Source organism: Gracilinanus agilis, chromosome 2, assembly GCF_016433145.1.
Source record: "Gracilinanus agilis isolate LMUSP501 chromosome 2, AgileGrace, whole genome shotgun sequence".
Lineage (NCBI taxonomy): Eukaryota > Metazoa > Chordata > Mammalia > Didelphimorphia > Didelphidae > Gracilinanus > Gracilinanus agilis.
In genome coordinates this window covers 500,367,559-500,386,084 of record NC_058131.1, presented here as the reverse complement: position 1 = coordinate 500,386,084, position 18,526 = coordinate 500,367,559, and the positions used below count along the sequence as shown (strand labels likewise).

Here is an 18,526-nt window from a genome sequence, read left to right as displayed (position 1 = left end):
AAGCCTTCACTGTACCATGAAGACCAAATTTTGAACTTTGGGGTGCAGCTGATTGAACTATGGGGAGTGGAAATTGAGTTGAATGTATTGTTTTGATTGTACTTGTTATACCAATAGGGGACTGCCCCCAAATTGGTTTTTTGTCAATGCAGCTAATTTTAACCATTTGTTCATCTATTTCTTTTATCCCCAAATTCCTGAAAATTTTAGAAGTTGTCTATTTTTACAGGTCCAGGGAAGAAAAAGGGCTAACCTTTTTTTTGCCGGACCTCACGGGGAATTGTAAAAGTGAAATTTGGGAGATGCCATCTAAAAGTATATATATTTTCTATGGACACATGGAAATTATCAAACTACATTTCCTGTGGTCCAACGGGTTTCCGTTTCCGGTTCTTTGGGTGTGGGGATGCCTACGTCTCCATGCAGAGAACAGTTTAAAATCTCCTGGGTTAGGAGGGAGTGGTCTCTTGGCCAGCAGACTCAGGAAGAGGCGGGAGACAATAATGGCTAGGGCGACAGTTTTGAATTCTTACAAGCGCGTGGTCTAATGACTTTATCTATCAGCATGGCTTTAATTAAAATACTAATATATATATTTTGCTCAGTCATAATTATTTTTTATCCTTATACTCCCTTCTAGGTTTCCAAACACTGATGTCTCCTGATACTTACTCTCACTAGTTTGACTGTGCCTTCTCAGTCTCTTGGATATTCATCCAGGATGCACTAGTAATAGCAGTGTACTCTAAGGCTCTGTCCTAGGCCTCTTCTCTATTTTATCTTGCTCTCCATAGGTTTAATTGTCATCTCTCTGCAGATTATGCTCAGATCTATTCATCCATCCTCTCTTGAATGCCAGGCTAGCATCATCAAATGCCTCTTGGACATGTCTTGAAGTAGATATTTTGAAGGCATCTCAAACTCAACATGTCTAAAACAGTACTCATTAACTTTACCCTAAAGGTTTTCTCTCTTCTGAATGCCCCTAGAGGGACCACCATCCTTCCATTCATTTAGGCTTACAACCTAGGTGTCATCCTTAATACCTGTCTGTCTGTATCTCTCCCCACTTCCCTCATATCCAATCAATTATCAAGTCTTGTAATTTCTTCATATCTTCTTCATAATATCTCATCTCTGTGCAGGTTTTCTCATCATCTTGGATCTAGAATTTTACAATAGCCTTTAGTTAGTAATCTTGCCTCAAGTCTTTTTTCACTCTGGTCTATCCTTTATTCAGCTGTCAAAGTGATTTTCCTAAAAAGCAAGTCTAACAATATCACCTCCAGTTTCAGTAAATCCCAGTGGCTCATTAAGGCCTGCAGGATCAAATAAAAAATCATCTGCTTGACTTTTTAAACCCTTCACAGCCTGATGCTTTGCTACTTTTCTACGTCTTCTAATCCTTTAGTCCTCTCTATGAACTCTAGGATCCAGTGATACCAGCCTTTTTGCTGTTCTTCACACGTTATTCCATTTCCATGGCTGGAAGACTCTCTCCTCACCCTCCAGCTTACTTGTCTTCCTTCAGTTCTCAGTTCAGTGTGTGGAAGGTGTTTCCCAGTCCCCTTTTCTCCCCTTGCCTCTTCATCCCTCCAAGTATTTTCCCTTCTGGGATTATTTTCCATTTACCATGTATGTATGGACATAGTTGTTTGTATAGTCACCTCCATTATAATGTTGGCTCCTTGACAACAGTATCCCCAGGGCTTATCACAGTTCCTGGCACATAATAAATGTTTTTTGATTAATTGACTTTTATTAATATAGTCTGTTCTCATGGAATCACTGAGTTCTGAATGCTCCATTCAATTTTTTGAGTTCATTATTTCAGGTTTTTTTCTACCTTCTGTTCTAAGTTATTTATTGTAATTGTTTCCTCAAGTTTATGATGTTTTAAAATAATTTTCTTAGGTTCTTCTAGTCATTTTTTGGTGTCACTGTATACAGACCATTCTTTTCTTTGAGTCTCTACTTGTACTTCTTGTATAGGGCTCCTCTTAACTCATAGTATTTATTTACTGCTTTTGGAGTTTTCTTTCTTTTCTTGCCTTTTCAATGCAGTGAGCCATCTAGAGATGATTGGGTCTCCAGGTTCTGGTTAGACAAGCCAGTGCTGAGATTAATCTGGCTATAGCCCCATTTATGGGCACTAATGTGGACTTCTGCTTCCCCTAACAAATCCCTTTTCTGAACACCTTGTAGGCTCCTGGCCATTTTCTTGGACAATCCCAAATTATGAGGTGCTTTTCTTTATTCTTCTTAATGTTCTTTCTATTAACATTTTAATTCTTTGCTGGAGTGTTTGGGAGAGCTGGGTTCTTCTAAGGCACAGGCTCCTAACCTTTACTGTGTCATGAATCCTTTGGCAGTCTGGCGAAGCCCATGGACCTCTTCTCAGAATAATGTTTTAAAATACAAAGAACTACAAAGGAAACCAATTACATTAAAATATAGTATCAAAATACTAAAGAAATAAGTTCATGGACCTCAGGTTAAGAATCCTTACTCTAGGACCTTTTTTTACATCACCATCTTAATTGCAATACAGTATTTTAGAGTTTACATAGTACTTCCCTTACTTCCTAGGTTAGGCTTTTGTGTAAATTCTAGGCTCTATCCCTTCCCATACTCTTGGAGGAGGGTGGATAGATCCAGTTTGATCCTTTCTCTTCTCTATATTGTATGACAATGTAGTTCTGGAAGAGTGATTCCAGTGGCTTAATGGGGGTAACTGACCTCTATGGTATCTCAATCTCCATTTCCTTGCATGATTCCCAATTCTCTGTCCCTTCTGTCCTTAGAAGTCCTAAAAAGGATGTTAGGGTTCAAAATGGTCTCAAGCCTCCTAGGTAAGCAGCTGACTGTCTCTTATTGTGGACCTGAGAGGAGCACTGGCTTCAGGACTTTTAGAGGTCTTCCAATATTACCCAGGTGCTATGAGGCCTATCTTTTGCTGTGGCTCCAGTAGAAGTACAGTTCTTCCCTATCCCTCTGAGCAGCAAAACCTACAATGGGTGGGAGAGAGTGTGTGGTGGGGTTGTCTCTTGCTTCTACTCAAGCAGACCAGGGCTGTGATCCTGTTGTTCTGAGGTCCATTTAGTGGAGCTCACAACTGATTTCTACTTTTCCTGACACATCAACTGCCAGTATTCACAGGCTTTCTTGACCACCTTCTTGTACAGTCTAAAAGTGGAGAGAGAAGCTTATTGATGTCTCTTTGGTCTTCTGGATCAAGGTTCCTATCTTGTGGAATCCCTGCTAAGTGTACGTTCTAGGCCCGTCTAGAATTTTTCATGTCTCCACCTCAATGGCTGTATTGTATTTTGAAATTTACAAAGTACTTTACTTACAATATCACTGTGAGGTAAGAAATATAAGAATTATGTCCATTTCATATTAAAAAACCCCTGAGGATCAAAGAATTTATGTAATTTGCCAAAGTCACATAGAAGCAGAAGAGCCAGGTGCCAGATGTTATAATAAGGGATAGTAAATGGTACCATTTAAATACATGAATTCCTTTCTCTGTGAAGATGAAATTGAAAATTTAAACACATAGATAGCTATCAATAGTTATACAGTAATGTATTATAACAGCATCATTGGAGAATCCTTACTATAAAGATTCTTGGATTAATGGAAATTCCTCATGAGAGGAAGAAATATGAGATATGTAAAAAGTAAAAAAAGTATTGGCATATGGCTGCTGTTCAAGATGCTTCCTTGCCCCACAAAATTATTATTATAAGTGGTTATCAAAAGTCACATTAATTTGGCTGTCAATAAACATTTATTACTATATGCCAGGCACTGTGTTAAGCACTAGGAATACAAAGAAATGGAGGAGTCCTACTCTCAAGGAACTCATAGTTTATTGGAGATGAAGAAAACATGTTAGGTAAGAATGAAATCAAATGCCTAGCTATTAGAATAATGGCCCTAGAAGAACTGAACATTGAAAACTCAGAAGTGAGAGGGAGGGGAGTAAGGACTTAAAAACTATCCATACAGTCCTGAACTTAGTTTTTGGCTGCTCTAAGAACACAGCAGTGCTTTTAGAAGCAGATCTTAACAGCTCAGATTCAAGAAATAATAGCGGTCAGCTATGGGATACAGGATTCACCCTGGAAAGTTGGTCCTTTTAAGATATGAGCTACCCTAAGGAATTCCCTATAACCCCATTAGAAAGTCACACTTCACAACACATCTTCATAAGCAAGCTAAATTTCCTTGGGAGTCACACCACATGCCTTTTCATAACCAATCTTACTTTTGCTTCACCTGCCTCTACACTTCAATCCTAACCGTGGTCCAATTTGGCCAGTACCACTCACCTAAACAGTCCCTTCTCAGTAAAAGTGCTTGCATATTGTCTCCCCCAGGGGAGAGTGATAGATTTACATTTCTGTTCCCTCATTCCCAGTTATTTGATTTGGATACTTTCTCTCTATTAGGTATAAATGCCTTGAGAGTAGGAACTGTTGTTGCTTTTTCTTGCATCCTCAGAATTTAGCGTGGTATCTAATACATAATATTACCAAGTTTTCTGACTGACTGATTTTTTTTCTCCTCAATCACTCTACTATTATAACCATTCAGAAAACTCTTAATAACTTTCCAAATTGTCACTAATCCTGGTCTAGCTCTGCTTTGTGACTAGTCAGTTCTGGCATCTTCTCTCCTAATCATACCATAGTCCATCCCTCAAGCTAGTATCAGGGTCTTCCTTGATACACATCCCTGGCTTAAAGATAGCATTCTTGTGGACAAACAAGGAAAATATTGTTTAGCAATTTGTTGTATAGGATAACATTACTAACACTTCAAATGAAGTTTTAAAAGATTTAAAACTTTAAAAGTTTACCTTACCTTTCGACTTGGAGATAAACGTGGACTGGGACTAAATTTATTACTTGTTTGTGTAGAGATTTTAGCTGATTTTAATTCTTTTTCACACTGTGCCAATTCCTTCTTAAGTTTTTCTCTTCGCTGCTGATCCGAATCTTTGGAAAGAATAAAGAAAAATTTAAATAGATTGGTGTGAAACAGAAGAGTGCATGTGGGGTTAGGGGGCAGAAGTAATGAAATATGAGAGAGGAAGCATGGGAGAGTGGATAGGGTACCAAGAAGAATTGGGTTTAAGTTTCACTTCTGATATTGATTGGCTATGACCCTGGACAAATCACTTAATCTCTCTTAGGCCCTATACCAGTTCCTATTCTTTTTGAAATATCATTAAAAACATTTTCCACTGAGTCCTCTATTATGCATATTAAAAATGCATGCATTTTTGCGAATCCCCACAAATGGATCCATGATCCAAAGACAATTTAATACATAGCCAAGGTAGCTATGACCATAAAAAATTTATGGGAACCTGCAAGATGATGAACTACTTTTGAGTAAATTATCTGTCTTATGGGTCTGAAATAACAAAAAAATAAGAGCATAAGAAAATGCTGAGAAAAAGGTATTTGTATTTACAAAGAAGAATAAAAATTCAATACGAGAAATAAAAAATTAGTAGTTATACAATATCTTCTTTTTTGTCAATTTGTTCATTATGAAACAAACTACCTGAAAGCACTATATCTTTCATGCACATTACAGATAGTTCTTGCTTTGTATAAGTAGATTTATCTGAAGATTGCTACATAAAGCTATTTTTATGAAATTTGAATTTGCCTCTATCCATCCACTTCACTTTCCCTATACAATAAAGGCATTCACAAAATAATAGCTTTATGCAAGTCATAAAATATACTAAAACATAGACATATTAAATAAGGTACCATGACAAGCAGAATCTGTACAGTCAACAATAGGTTTACAGTATGTTGTACCTTTCCCACTCACTGCACCTAGCCTTTATCAAAAGTTGTTAGCTGTACAACTTTTTTAACAGAGTTATTGAAAGATGTTTGGACAGTAGATCTCTTTTTTCCATAATATATCAAATGTTATTAGCAATATTATCCTCACCTATAATCTTACAACTTTTAAAACTATTCAAGTACTTTGATGTACCTTTTTAATATGAGAGAAAATTCACTCAAACAATGCTTCTGCCAGCTATTTCATTATAAATCTTTTTGGTCTGACCTAGGTTATGAAGCTTCCCTTTCTTCTGCAATCTTTTGTAGCTACTGGCTCAATCTGATCCTCATTCCATAGTTCTTCTCCATGATGATCAATAAACTTTCACATCATACTCAAATACTTCTAGCTCCAATGATTGTGCTAATGTTATAATCTTGTAACTCCCTTCTTTGAATATTTCATCTTTATTAAATTCATGAAAACTAGGAATGAACTGCAGGCATACCTTTTTCCAAACTCTCTTTGTTCATGTTTGTGATATATCTTCTTTTTGTTTTTCTTAAGTGACTTTCTCTTTAATTCCTCTTGAGAAGTAGAAACCCCTTAGTTGTTTCGCCCTATATCCCCTTATGTGGGTCTTTCTATCTGTACCTCTCCTTCAGTTGAATTTGTGTAATGCAAATTTACATAAAATGAGAACTGTCTGTACTGCAAGAGACTCTTCCTGGATTTTTCTAAGTGAAGGCCTCTCTCATCATCAAATCAATTGCCAAAGTAATTTTTGGTCTGCTGTCATCCCTGTGCTCAATAAAATCCAGAGGTTCCCTACAGGATCAAATATAAATTTCTCTATTTGTCTCTTCACATACTGGCCTCTTCCTATTCTTAGAGTCTCTTATATACCACCCCCCTTCACCATACTACCCATCAGTTTAGCTATCCTGACCTATTTGCTGTTCTGTATACATCACACGAATCTCCCATTTCTTGTGTCTTTGCAATTTTTCCCCAGGCCTGGAATACACTCCATCTTCACTTTCTCCTTCCTGGAATCTCTGATTTCCTTCAAGACTCAGTTCAGATGCTACCTTCTGCAAGAATCTTTTCATGATTTTACTACTTACTAATACCCTTTTCTCTCTCCTAAGAACCTTGCATTCATATTGTATATATTGTGTACATACAAAAATATATGAAAAGGTGATAGACCACTGGAATAGATTTGGTACATAATACACAGTAGAAAATGACCATAGTTATCTATGTTTGATAAATCCAAAAATTCAAGCTGGCAAAAACTTCTAGGAAAACTAGAAAGCAGTTTAACATTAACTAGGCATAGTCCAGCATCTCACATCATATACCAAGATGATGTGAAAATGGGTACATCATTCAGACATAAAGGAATAAAGGGTGATATCATAAGCAAATTAAGGGAGCATGGAGAATTTTACCTGTTAGATTTATAGAGTTTATGAGTAAGCAAGAGAGAGAATATCATGGAAAGGACAATCAATAATTTTGATTATGTGAAATTAAAAAGGTTTTGCACAAATAAAAACAATGCAGCCAAAATATATAGAGAAACCAAGGCAAATTTATAAAAATAAGAGGTATTCCCCAAAAGATAAATGTTTAAAGGATATAAATAAGAAGTTTTCAGAAGAGGAAACCAAAGCTATCAATAATCATATGAAAAAAATGCTCTAAGTCGCTACTAATTAGAGAAATGCAAAGTAAAACAACTTTGAGATACTATCTCATACCTATCAGATTTGCTAATATGACAGAAAAAGAAAATGAGAAATTTTGGACAGGATATGGAAAAATTGGGACATTAATGTACTGTGTGTGTATTGTGAATTGTGAACTAATCTAGCCATCTGGAGAGCAATTTGTAACCGTGGCTATAAAACTGTGCATAACCTTTGACCCAGCAATACCACTACAGGTCTGTATCCTAAAGTGATCAAAGAAAAGAACCTTTAAGTGAAAAATATTTATAGTAATTCTTTTTCTTGTGGCAAAGTATTGGAAAGGGAGGAGGTACCCATCAAATGGAGAATGGCTGAACAAGTTGTGGTACGTGATTATGATGGAATACTATTGTTCTATAAGAAATAAAAAGCAGAATGGTTTCAGAAAAACCTGGGAAGACTTTTGAACTGATGCAAAGTGAAGTGAACAGAACCAGGAGAACATTGTACACAGTGACAGCAATATTGTAACAATGGTCAATTGTACAAGACTATTCTGATCAATAGACTTAGGACTCTGATCAAATGACTAAATATTATTCCACAGGGCTCTCATCAACACAATGATGAACCACAATTACAAAGGAGTCATGGTGAAATATGCTAACAACCTCTAGAAAGTGGATAGATTCAAGAGAGAAGAATGAGTAATATCAAAAGTTTTCATTTTAGACATAGCTAATTCAGAAATTTATTTTCCATGCCTATTCATATTTGGAATGGATTCTGTTTTTCTTGCCTTCTCAGTGAGAGGATGAGAGGGAGGGAATTTGAAACTGAAAATAAAATAAAATTGAATTAAAAATAATAAATAGTGTGGTAGTTAGGTGGCTCAATAGTCAGGCCTGGAGATGGGAGTTCCTGGGTTCAAATCTGATCTCAGGCACTTCCAGGCTAGGGGATCCAGAACAAATCAATTGATCCCATTGTCTAGCCTTTACCATTCTTCTGCTTTAGAACCAATACTTTGAAAAAAAGTGATTCTAAGATGGAAGGTAAGGGTTTAAAATAATAATAATAAAACCAAGAGCCAGTATTATCTGTAATGATGATAAAAACAAGAGGTCTTTCTAATAAGGTCAGGGATAAAGCAAAGATGTATCCATTAGAGTGCTAAAAAATATAGTCAGAAATGGCTATAGTCAACAAAACAAGAGAAAGAAACTTAAGGAATAAGTATAGACAAAAAAGAAAGACTATTATCACTTTATGAAGACATGATGGTTTACTTAAACACTCTACAGCTGTGCTGGTGAACCTATGGCACATGTGCTGGAGGCAGGTGCTCCCCTCCCCCTCTCCATTGTGCCTGAGGACATTTCTCTTATCGCCTGTCCCTCAATCAGCAGCTCAATGGTAGTGCTTCCTCCCTCCCCTTTCTGGGGTAATGTGAGGGGCTCACATGTGGCATGAGGTTTGTAGTTTGGGCACTCAGTCTCTAAAAGGTTTGCTCTAGAAAGTCAACTAAAGAACTAATTGAAACAATTATTTCTGCAAAGTAGTAGGACATAAAACAGACCTAGAATTTCTTCTTATTATCAATGAAATTCATTAGAAAAACAGAGAAAGAGAAATCCTATTTAAATTGACTTCAAAAAGTATGAACCACATGACCACAATAATAAAATATTCTTTACACAAATAAAAAGATCTAAGTGAAAACTATAAACTGCTCATTGGTAGATCAAGCCAATATAATAAAAATTGATGATTCTCACTAAATTAGCTTACTTTAATCTCTGCCATACCAATCAAATAACCAAAGGATTACTTTTGAGAGACAGAAAAAATAACAACAAAATTTACTTGGAGGAAGGGAGCCTAGCAGTACTAGATCTTAAACACTCCTGGCAAAGCATTAATCATCAAAACAATTTGATAACAATTAACAAATAGAGGAGCTGAGCAGTGGAACAGATTAGGTATACAATATACAGAAGCAAATGAGTATGGGAGGCTAGAATTTTATAAACTCAAAAAATCACTATAAAGCATAGGGAAAAAATGAGCCTTTCCTTAAAATGACAAACAATATCTACCTAAAACCATCAGCAAGTATAATCTGCAATGGCGATGTTAGAAGCCTTCAGGAGTGAAAGAAGGATGCCCACTATCAACACTATTATTTGATATTGTACTAGAAATGCTAGCTTTAGTAATAAGAAAAGAAAAATAAATTGAATAAATTAAAGTAGGCAATGAAAAAACTAAAGAATCAATATTTGCAGATGAGATGATGGTATACTTAGAGAATCCTAGAGAATCAACTAAAAAACTAGTGGAAATAATAACTTTAGTAAAACTGCAGGATACAAAATGAATCCATATAAATCATCAGCATTTCTATATATAAACACAAAGCTCAGCAGCAAGGTATACAAAGAGAAATTCCATTTAAAATCACTCTAGACATTATGAAATACCTGGGAATATATTTGTCAAGACAAACCCAGGAATTATATGAATACAATTACAAAATATTTTTCGCACAAATAAAATTAGATCTAAACAACTAAAAAGTATCAATTGCTCATGGGTAGGCTGAGATATAAAAAGACAATTCTACCTAAATTAATTTACTTATTCAGTGCCATGCCAATCAAATAATTATAATACAGAACTAGAAAAAATAATAAAATTAAATCAGAAAGAACAAAATATTAAGAATATCAATAGAATTAATGAAAAAAATGTGAAGGTAGCCTTGCAGTACAAGATCTCAAACTAAATTATAAAGCAGTAATCATCATAACAATCTGCTACTGAGTAAGGAATAGAATGGTAGATCATTGGAATAGATTAGATAATGCACAATAAACAGGGGTAAATGATCTTAGCAACCTAATGTTTGATAAACCCAAAGACCCCAGGCTTTGGGGATAAAAACTCACTATTTAACAAAAACTTCTGGGAAAATTGGAAAACAGTATGACAGAAACTTGGTATAGACTAATATCTCACACCTTATACCAAGATAAAGTAAAATAGAATATATGATTTGGTATATAAAGAGTGATACTGTAAGTAAATTTGGGGAACATACAATAATTTACTTGTCAGATCTAAACAGAAGGGAAGAATTTATGACTAAACAAGAGGCAGCAAGCATTATAATATGTAAAATGAATAATTTTTATTATATTAAATAAGTCAAAAGGCTTTTGTACAAACAAATCTAATGTAACCAAGATTAGAAGGGAAACAACTTGAACTGGGAAAAATTTTATAACAAATTTCTCTGATAATCAAGTTATAATTTATCAAATATATACAGAACTAGGTCAAATGTGTAAGAATTCAGGGTATTTCACAACTGACAAATGGCCAAAGGATATGAAAAAGCAATTTCCAGATAAAGAAATCAAAGCTATAAATAATCATCAGATGTGAGAGAATGAGAAGGCTTAGCCAGGCCTTCTTAGGGGTAAGGTCCCAGAAGAGGAACTTGGAAAGAATCCATGTGATAGCCAAGGTCAGTGATGGCAAACCTTTTAAAGATGGAGTGTCCCTTCCCCCCAGACTGTGTGCCATGTCCTTCCCCTCCACCAAGTGCTAGGTGTGCCTGCCCAACTTTACCCACACAGGGAAGGGAGAAAGCACTCCCACTGGGCTGCTGGGTGGAGGGGAGTGGCCCAAGCTCTCTGTTCCCTTCTAGTTCTGCCATTTGTGAGCTGCCTACCTTATCCCCTGTGCTCTCCCCATTGGCTGCTAGGTAAAAGGGTGGGGGGATGTTCCACTTGAGTCCCTCTGCCTATATAGAATTGAACTCTAGGGAGAGACAGCCGTGTGCCCACTGAAAGTGCTCTGCTGCCATCTTTGGTGCTTGTGCTATAGGTTCACCATCACTGGCCTAGGTAGTTTGAGGGCCATGGGTAAGAGATAAATCTGGGTAGGTCAATATGGATAGGGCTGGGTATATTCAATGTGGTTTGTGGGTTATAGGAAAAATCTTCCCTGATATCTCCCATCGCTTGCGATCCCTCCATTAAAGTCACTTTGTTGGAATCAGGCATGGTTGCCCAAAGACTCCCATTAAAATGTACATATCACCTGGCAAGTTAGATTTGTCCAAGGATCTAGACCAGGGGTCAGCAACGTGTGGCTCTTGAGCCATATCTGGCTCTTTTGAGGGCCAGATATGGCTCTTTCTGCAGGAGCCATAAAGTCAATTTTTTTTTTCAGGCCCCATTACAGGAGTGTGCACTGTGAGCACTGTATGGCTCTCACGAAATTACATTTTAAAAAATGTGGCGTTTATGGCTCTCATGGCCAAAAAGGTTGCTAACCTCTGATCTAGACCTTTGCTCACCTTTTAGTCCAAACCCTCTAAGTCAGTGATGGGCCCGCAGGCCAGATACAACCCTCTGAAATGTTCTATCTGGCACATTCCTAATCTGACGAATATAATGAGTAAGATACAATACAATGAAACTTCGAAAGAGTTGCCTTAGAAATAGACTGACAGATGAGCATTTCCTTTCCTTTGGCCTCCTCTTTAAAAAGTTTACCCATCACTGCTCTAAGTGATAAGCATTTCCTAAAGCCCAGGGAGAAGTGGTAATTTGACGAAGGTCACATAGTTGGTTTGTGATAGGATTATGATTCAAACCCAGATTGGTCAATATGACAGTGAAGAAAAGTGATAAATGTTGGAGGGGACATGGCAAAATTGGGACACCAATGCAGTTGGTGGAGTTGTGAAATGATCCAACCATTCTGGAGGGCAATTTGGAACTATGCCCAAAGGGCTATAAAAATGTGCATATCCTTTGATCCTATAATACCACTAGTGGGTCTGTATCCCAAAAAGATAGCAAAAAAGGGGAAAGGACCTACTTGTACAAACAATATTTACAGCAGCTCTTTTTGTAGTGGCAAAGAATTGGAATTTGAGGGGATGTCCATCAATTGAACCATGGCTGAATAAACTGTGGTATACGTTGGTGACGGAATTCTATTATGCTATAAGACACTGTAAGGAAGACGATTTCAGAAAAAGCTGGAGAGAGCTGCATGAACTGATGCAGAGTAAAATAAGCAGAAGCAGGAGAACATTGTACAGAGTAACAGCAATACTGTTTGATGATCAACTCTGAAAATTTGGCCGCTCTCAGCAATATAATGATCTGCAACAATTCAGAAAAAAACTGATGACAAAGAATGCTATTCACTTCCAGAGAAAGAACTGTTGAGATAGACAGATGCAGAATAAAGCATATTATCATTTTCTTTAGTCTATTTATGGCTTTATTTTGGGATTTTGGTTTTGTATGAGTGTGCTCTTACCACAGTGACCAATATGGAAGTGTGTTTTGTATAATACATGTATGACCCAGATCAAAATGCTTATCATTTCTGAGTGAGGGGAGGGATAAGAGGAAGGAGACAGTTTGGATCTTATAATTTTGGAAAATGTATGTTGAAATTATTACATGTAATTGGGAAAATAAAATAACTGAATTTTAAAAAATAAATTCAAGGATTATTTCATTTTTAAAACATCTGTGCTTAACATAATGCCTAGAACATAGTAACCAGTTAATACATGCTTGTTAACTGACTAAACTGTTCATTAAAAACACAGCTCTCACAGTAATTTTAAGAACAATTAATATAAAATATAACATTTTTTAGAGAGACAGTTTAAATCCACTATAATTCTGCCTGGTCTTAAATTGATTATCGTTTTTCCTAAATAAAACTATGGCTTCTTAATTAAAGGAGTTCTCCCAAAATATCTTATTAATCACCTGATATCCATTAAGGACAACAAATTTTATAGTCCCCATCACAAAACATTAATAGCTCTTTCATCTTGTGTATTCCTTCTCTAATGACATCAAAATAATATTTGGATACAATAGGTATAAACTTCTTAATATATATATCAGGGAAAGCTAGAGAGATTCAAAGCTTCAAGCTTGATCCAACGTTTGAAGGCAATGCCCACAAATACCTTGGTTTCTTTTCAGGAAAGACACAGTGAGGATAAAGATATCAAATATAAGAAGACCCTGGATAAATATGTTAAGTGACCTTCTGGCATCCTAAAATCAAAATTGAATACAAAGAACAACTTTAAAGCAATTGACATCTATTTAATATCAGTCTTAAACTCTACTTCTAAAACTTTAAAATGGACCATAATAAATTTAGAATAAATATCCTCACAAACAACTACTCATGAGTAGATAAAATAACTGTTTTTTCTTAACTATATATAGGGTTTATCACCTTATAATATAATATACATATATAATATATGTAATATGTAAGAAACTATATGAATATTAATTTTTCTTCACTGAAAAGAGAATTGACAGATATTTTTAGAACACTCTCATAAGAAACAGGTTAAAAACCACAGAAATGCTTTTAGAAAAAGCTGAACAATAGAGGGGGTGATAAGAACAAACAATTCAGTTTGTTAAATGAAAGCAAAAGTGATTTGTTTCTAAATGGAGCCAATGAAATGGCTAAGATCCAAGAATGGAATCAAAAGGATTCCAATGGGTGACATGCATATGAACTCAGCCAACACTATATCAACAAAGAAGCATGAGTAAATGTTTAAGTCATTTAGATCTGTGGAAAAGGTTTTATGACAGTGAGTCATTGCCTCTAGAAAATACAGAAGGACTACCCTTAGTGTGGTCTAGACTTAGTGATCAATATAGATTATGCAAAGAAACAGTAGAAACTTGGCAAAAAAAATCACCATATAAGTAAAAAATGGAATACCAACTGTAAGATTAAAAATGAATATTCAAATACTTCAAGTATTATTTTTTATAAGGATTTATTGATAATAACTTGAAGAAAAGGTGATAGTTTAAGCAAAGAGGAGGATACCAGAATGGGGGGCTTGGGAGAGAATGCAAGGAGGAGAGTGGGGGAAGAGGAATCCAAAGGCGGGATTACATACAACTTTATCAATACAGTGTAAGGATGCAACGTGGGGATGAAAGAGGAAAGGGATGCTGGGTAATGTAGTTCAAAGATATAAAATTCCAAATACACATTACTAAATCATTTAGCAAGACATGCCACTCTTTATATTTCATGAACTGATATGACAGATACACTACAAAGAGAGTTTAGAATAGCTGGAATAACTCAATCTACAAAGCATACTAGAACAGGACTATTAATATAAATTGAACCATTGCCCACAATGTCCTAGACAAAATACTTATCTTATGAATGTTTTAAATATCTGTTATCATATCAAAATGATCATAATCTTTAAGATACATAGAATGAAAAGCTTTCAAAATAGAGATGAGATCAGCTCTTGTGGGAACAGAAAAGTGTATAGTGTCCTTCTTGCTGGGTACCACCGAAACTGGGTGGAAGATGTTTTTAGTAGTCTACTGAGGATGAATTTATATCTTAATGTCCATTTAATCATAAAAGTTATTTTATCCACCTGTGAATAAGTCCATAGGACATTAATATAAAAGAATAACAACAGTATAGGGACCTGTCTAGGACCATTTCTATTTGATTCCCAACAAAAACAGGTGGGAACAAGATAACAATAAATATTTAGATAGCATTTTAAGGTTTGCAAAGCACTTTATATGCATTATTTCATTTGGTCTTCCAAATAGTCCCATATTTAGAAAAGTAGAAAAATGAAGTTAAGTGATTTTTCCAGATCACAGAGGTAAATGTCTGAGACTGCATTTGACATAGTCTTCTCTATGCCTAGTCTAACATTCTATTCACCATACCAGGGTATTTCACAAGCATTTTATATAGTTTTGGGACTGGGGACTTTAAATAAGATTAAATCCGTGTGGATGCTTATACACACACACACACACACACATACATACACACACATACACACACAAATATAGGGAGGGTTATTGTAGTTGACTTAAAATGCAGGGATAACTCATCTAGTGGTTTTACTTGTTTTTTTATGTGTATATAAAACAATTTTTGGTGTTATAGTATTAATTTTAAAGTCACTAGTTATCTGGACCATTTTAGGCAAGTCATTTTACCTTACAATGCAATGAAAGGGGGGTTTCTTAATTTATGAAAGGAGGGTGCTTGACTATAAGATATTTAAAGTCTTTTCTAGCTCTAAAATTCTATGGTTCTAAATACAAATGAAAAAATTCAAAATTCAAAATGTATTAATTATATAAAGAACATTTTCAATATAGTTTAACAAAGCATTTAAGTGGTTTTTAACTTAGTTCCATTAATGCCAATGAACTTTATTTCTAGGATAATAAAAAATGATTACAGATTTCTACTGTAGTTTGAAGATTTATATTTATGGAAGAAAGGAACAATTCTTTAAGTCTGGTACAGAGTTCTTAGCCTGTGAACCCTGAACCTAAAAAAATGTTTTTTTAAAACTGAATTTCAATATAACTGATTTCCTTGTAATACCTTGTATTTTATGTACATATATAGTTCATGGATTTCACCAAATTTCCAAAGGGTTCTATAACACAAAAAGTTTAACCCCTCCCCCCCTTAGTTTAGCATAACATAGGACATACTATGGATAAGAAATGAATGAATGAATGTATACAGAATACTTGAAACAATTGTAGGGTAAGTCCTCTAAAATCCAGTCTCCTAGGACTTGGGATTTTTTTTTTTAAACCCTTACCTTCCGTCTTGGAGTCAATACAGTGTATTGGCTCCAAGGCAGAAGAGTGGTAAGGGTAGGCAATGTGGGTCAAGTGACTTTCTCAGGGTCACACAGGTGGGAAGTGTCTGAGGCCAGATTTGAACCTAGGACCTCCCTTCTCTAGGCCGGGCTCTCAATCCAATGAGCTACCTAGCTGCCCCCAGGTCTTGGGATTTTTAATCTCAAATTCAGAGTCCCAACTGTTGGATCAAAGCTTCCATGATCAGTGAGAAAATGAATACAGTCTCACCTAGTCCGTTTATGTGATTCCCAAAAGATTGAAAACAAACTAAATAATTTACATTGTGGTTACTTTTCAGAGGTCATAATAATATGATTACTGGTATGTAAAATGCAGAAAATATTTAATCTTCAATGATTATTTTTGTTTAGGTGAGCAAAGTGACTACTGACAAACTAATGTTTCTGATTATGCATCCATGTTAAAAGGTCAATCTCATTTTGCCTACATATTTATTGTTGGGACTTTAAAGTGTTCACGAGTCATTTGGCAAAACAGTCCCAATTAAAAGTGAAACGTACTTTATATAAATGATCTATTTTAGCTAGAAAAGGACAATTTTGCTAAAAAAGATTTAGCTAAAATGATTCACAGAGATCAGGTAAAAAAGGGCATTTAACATTTAAGCATACCACTTTGGGGTATATAAAAATGTTTCTAATAGAATTAAGAATTGAGTGTCTGTGTGTGTGTGCATGCATGTGTGCATGCATACATACATACACATATGCAGCTACCGTTCAGAGCACTGGGCCTGGAGTCAGGAAGACCTGAAGTCAAATCCTGTCTCAGACACTTATCACTTGGGCAAGTCACTGACCCACTGATTACCTAATAAAAGGAACCACTGGATTCACTGGAGAAGGAAATGGCATACCACTCCAGTATCCTTGCAAAGAAAATCCCATGAATAGCTTGTGGTTCATGGGATCACAAAGAATTAGACATGACTCAACACCAACAACAAATATGCATACTGTTATAAATAATGCACATTTATAAGTGTTTTCCTCAACTATCTAGAAGAATAAATTAGCATCCCAATTATGTATTATCTATGTACTTATGCTCTGAAAAAGTCTTTAATATATTTAAATTCATGTGTGAAATTATCCAAAGTGAATTTTAATAAGAATAAACTAATTTTTGCATGAAAAACTTTAAATTAAATATTTGAGGTAAATAGTATTTACAAAGGCAAATCAAGAAATTATATTACAATTCTCAATATGTGAAGTATATACATAAAAAGAAACATTTCTAAATTTATGGAGAAAGCCAAATAAGTTTTATGATATTTAGTCTATTAAATGGATAGTCTATAGATTTGTCCATAGTGTGTATTTTTAGGACAGAGAATACACATGAATGGAGAACACAGTTGAACTAGGAGAAAAGGCTAAATTGCCTTCAAGAAATTGCAAAGTTTCTTTCCTGACCTCTGGCTTATTTTGGAAACAAAAGGCCATCTTTTTAATCCTAAATTCTGTTGGTGTTTTAGTGGCTTTGGAGTCATGTTTTACCCTTTCCTCTTCTTTTCCTAATATTGAACCAGTTCTCAGGTCCTCTTTTTCCTTTGCAATGTTTCTTTTCCATTCCATTCCTTTTCCATTCCATTGCTACTACCCTAATTTGGGCTCCTGTTGACCAATGCAATTTCTTGAAGGCAATTCACACTATGGACAAATCTATATATCCATTTGAAGGCATATCATGAACTCGGAAACATGGCATTCTTAATTCCCTTGGTTTTTCCCCCAAGAATGGTCAGACCAGGGGCAGCTGGGTAGCTCAGTGGAGTGAGAGTCAGGCCTAGAGACAGGAGGTCCTAGGTTCAAACCCGGCCTCAGCCACCTCCCAGCTGTGTGACCCTGGGCAAGTCACTTGACCCCCATTGCCCACCCTTACCAATCTTCCACCTATGAGACAATACACCGAAGTACAAGGCTTTAAAAAACAAAGAATAATAAAAAAAAAAGAATGGTCAGACCAAACTTTTCTGAGAGGTTAGAGATCTCTTCCAGGAAGCTCTGCAACATTCTAAGGCTTGATGTAACTGGCCAGTGAAAAGTTGCAAATATGAAAATATCAAGGAGGGGCTAAAATATGCAAGACATTACTTTTTATCTGGACTGTGCTATATCTCCTTTGTGTGTAAGTAGAGGATTTTGTACCTTTAAACTACATTCCCCAGAATTCCTTTCATCTCCTAGCATCCCTTTCCCTGTGTCCTCACTTTTGCATCCCCCCTCCCCCCCCCCCCCC

The 18,526-nt window shown here is 35.7% G+C and overlaps 1 protein-coding gene across 1 annotated transcript in view; it reads right to left on the bottom strand.

Annotated features, from left to right (window-relative positions):
- The window catches only part of SPATA7 (spermatogenesis associated 7), a 70,225-nt gene that overhangs the window by 29,516 nt on the left and 22,183 nt on the right, over nucleotides 1-18,526 (bottom strand). The window contains exon 6 of the mRNA XM_044659987.1: nucleotides 4,873-5,006. Coding sequence (XP_044515922.1) covers nucleotides 4,873-5,006 — 134 coding nt within the window. The remainder of the gene's footprint in view (nucleotides 1-4,872; nucleotides 5,007-18,526) is intronic.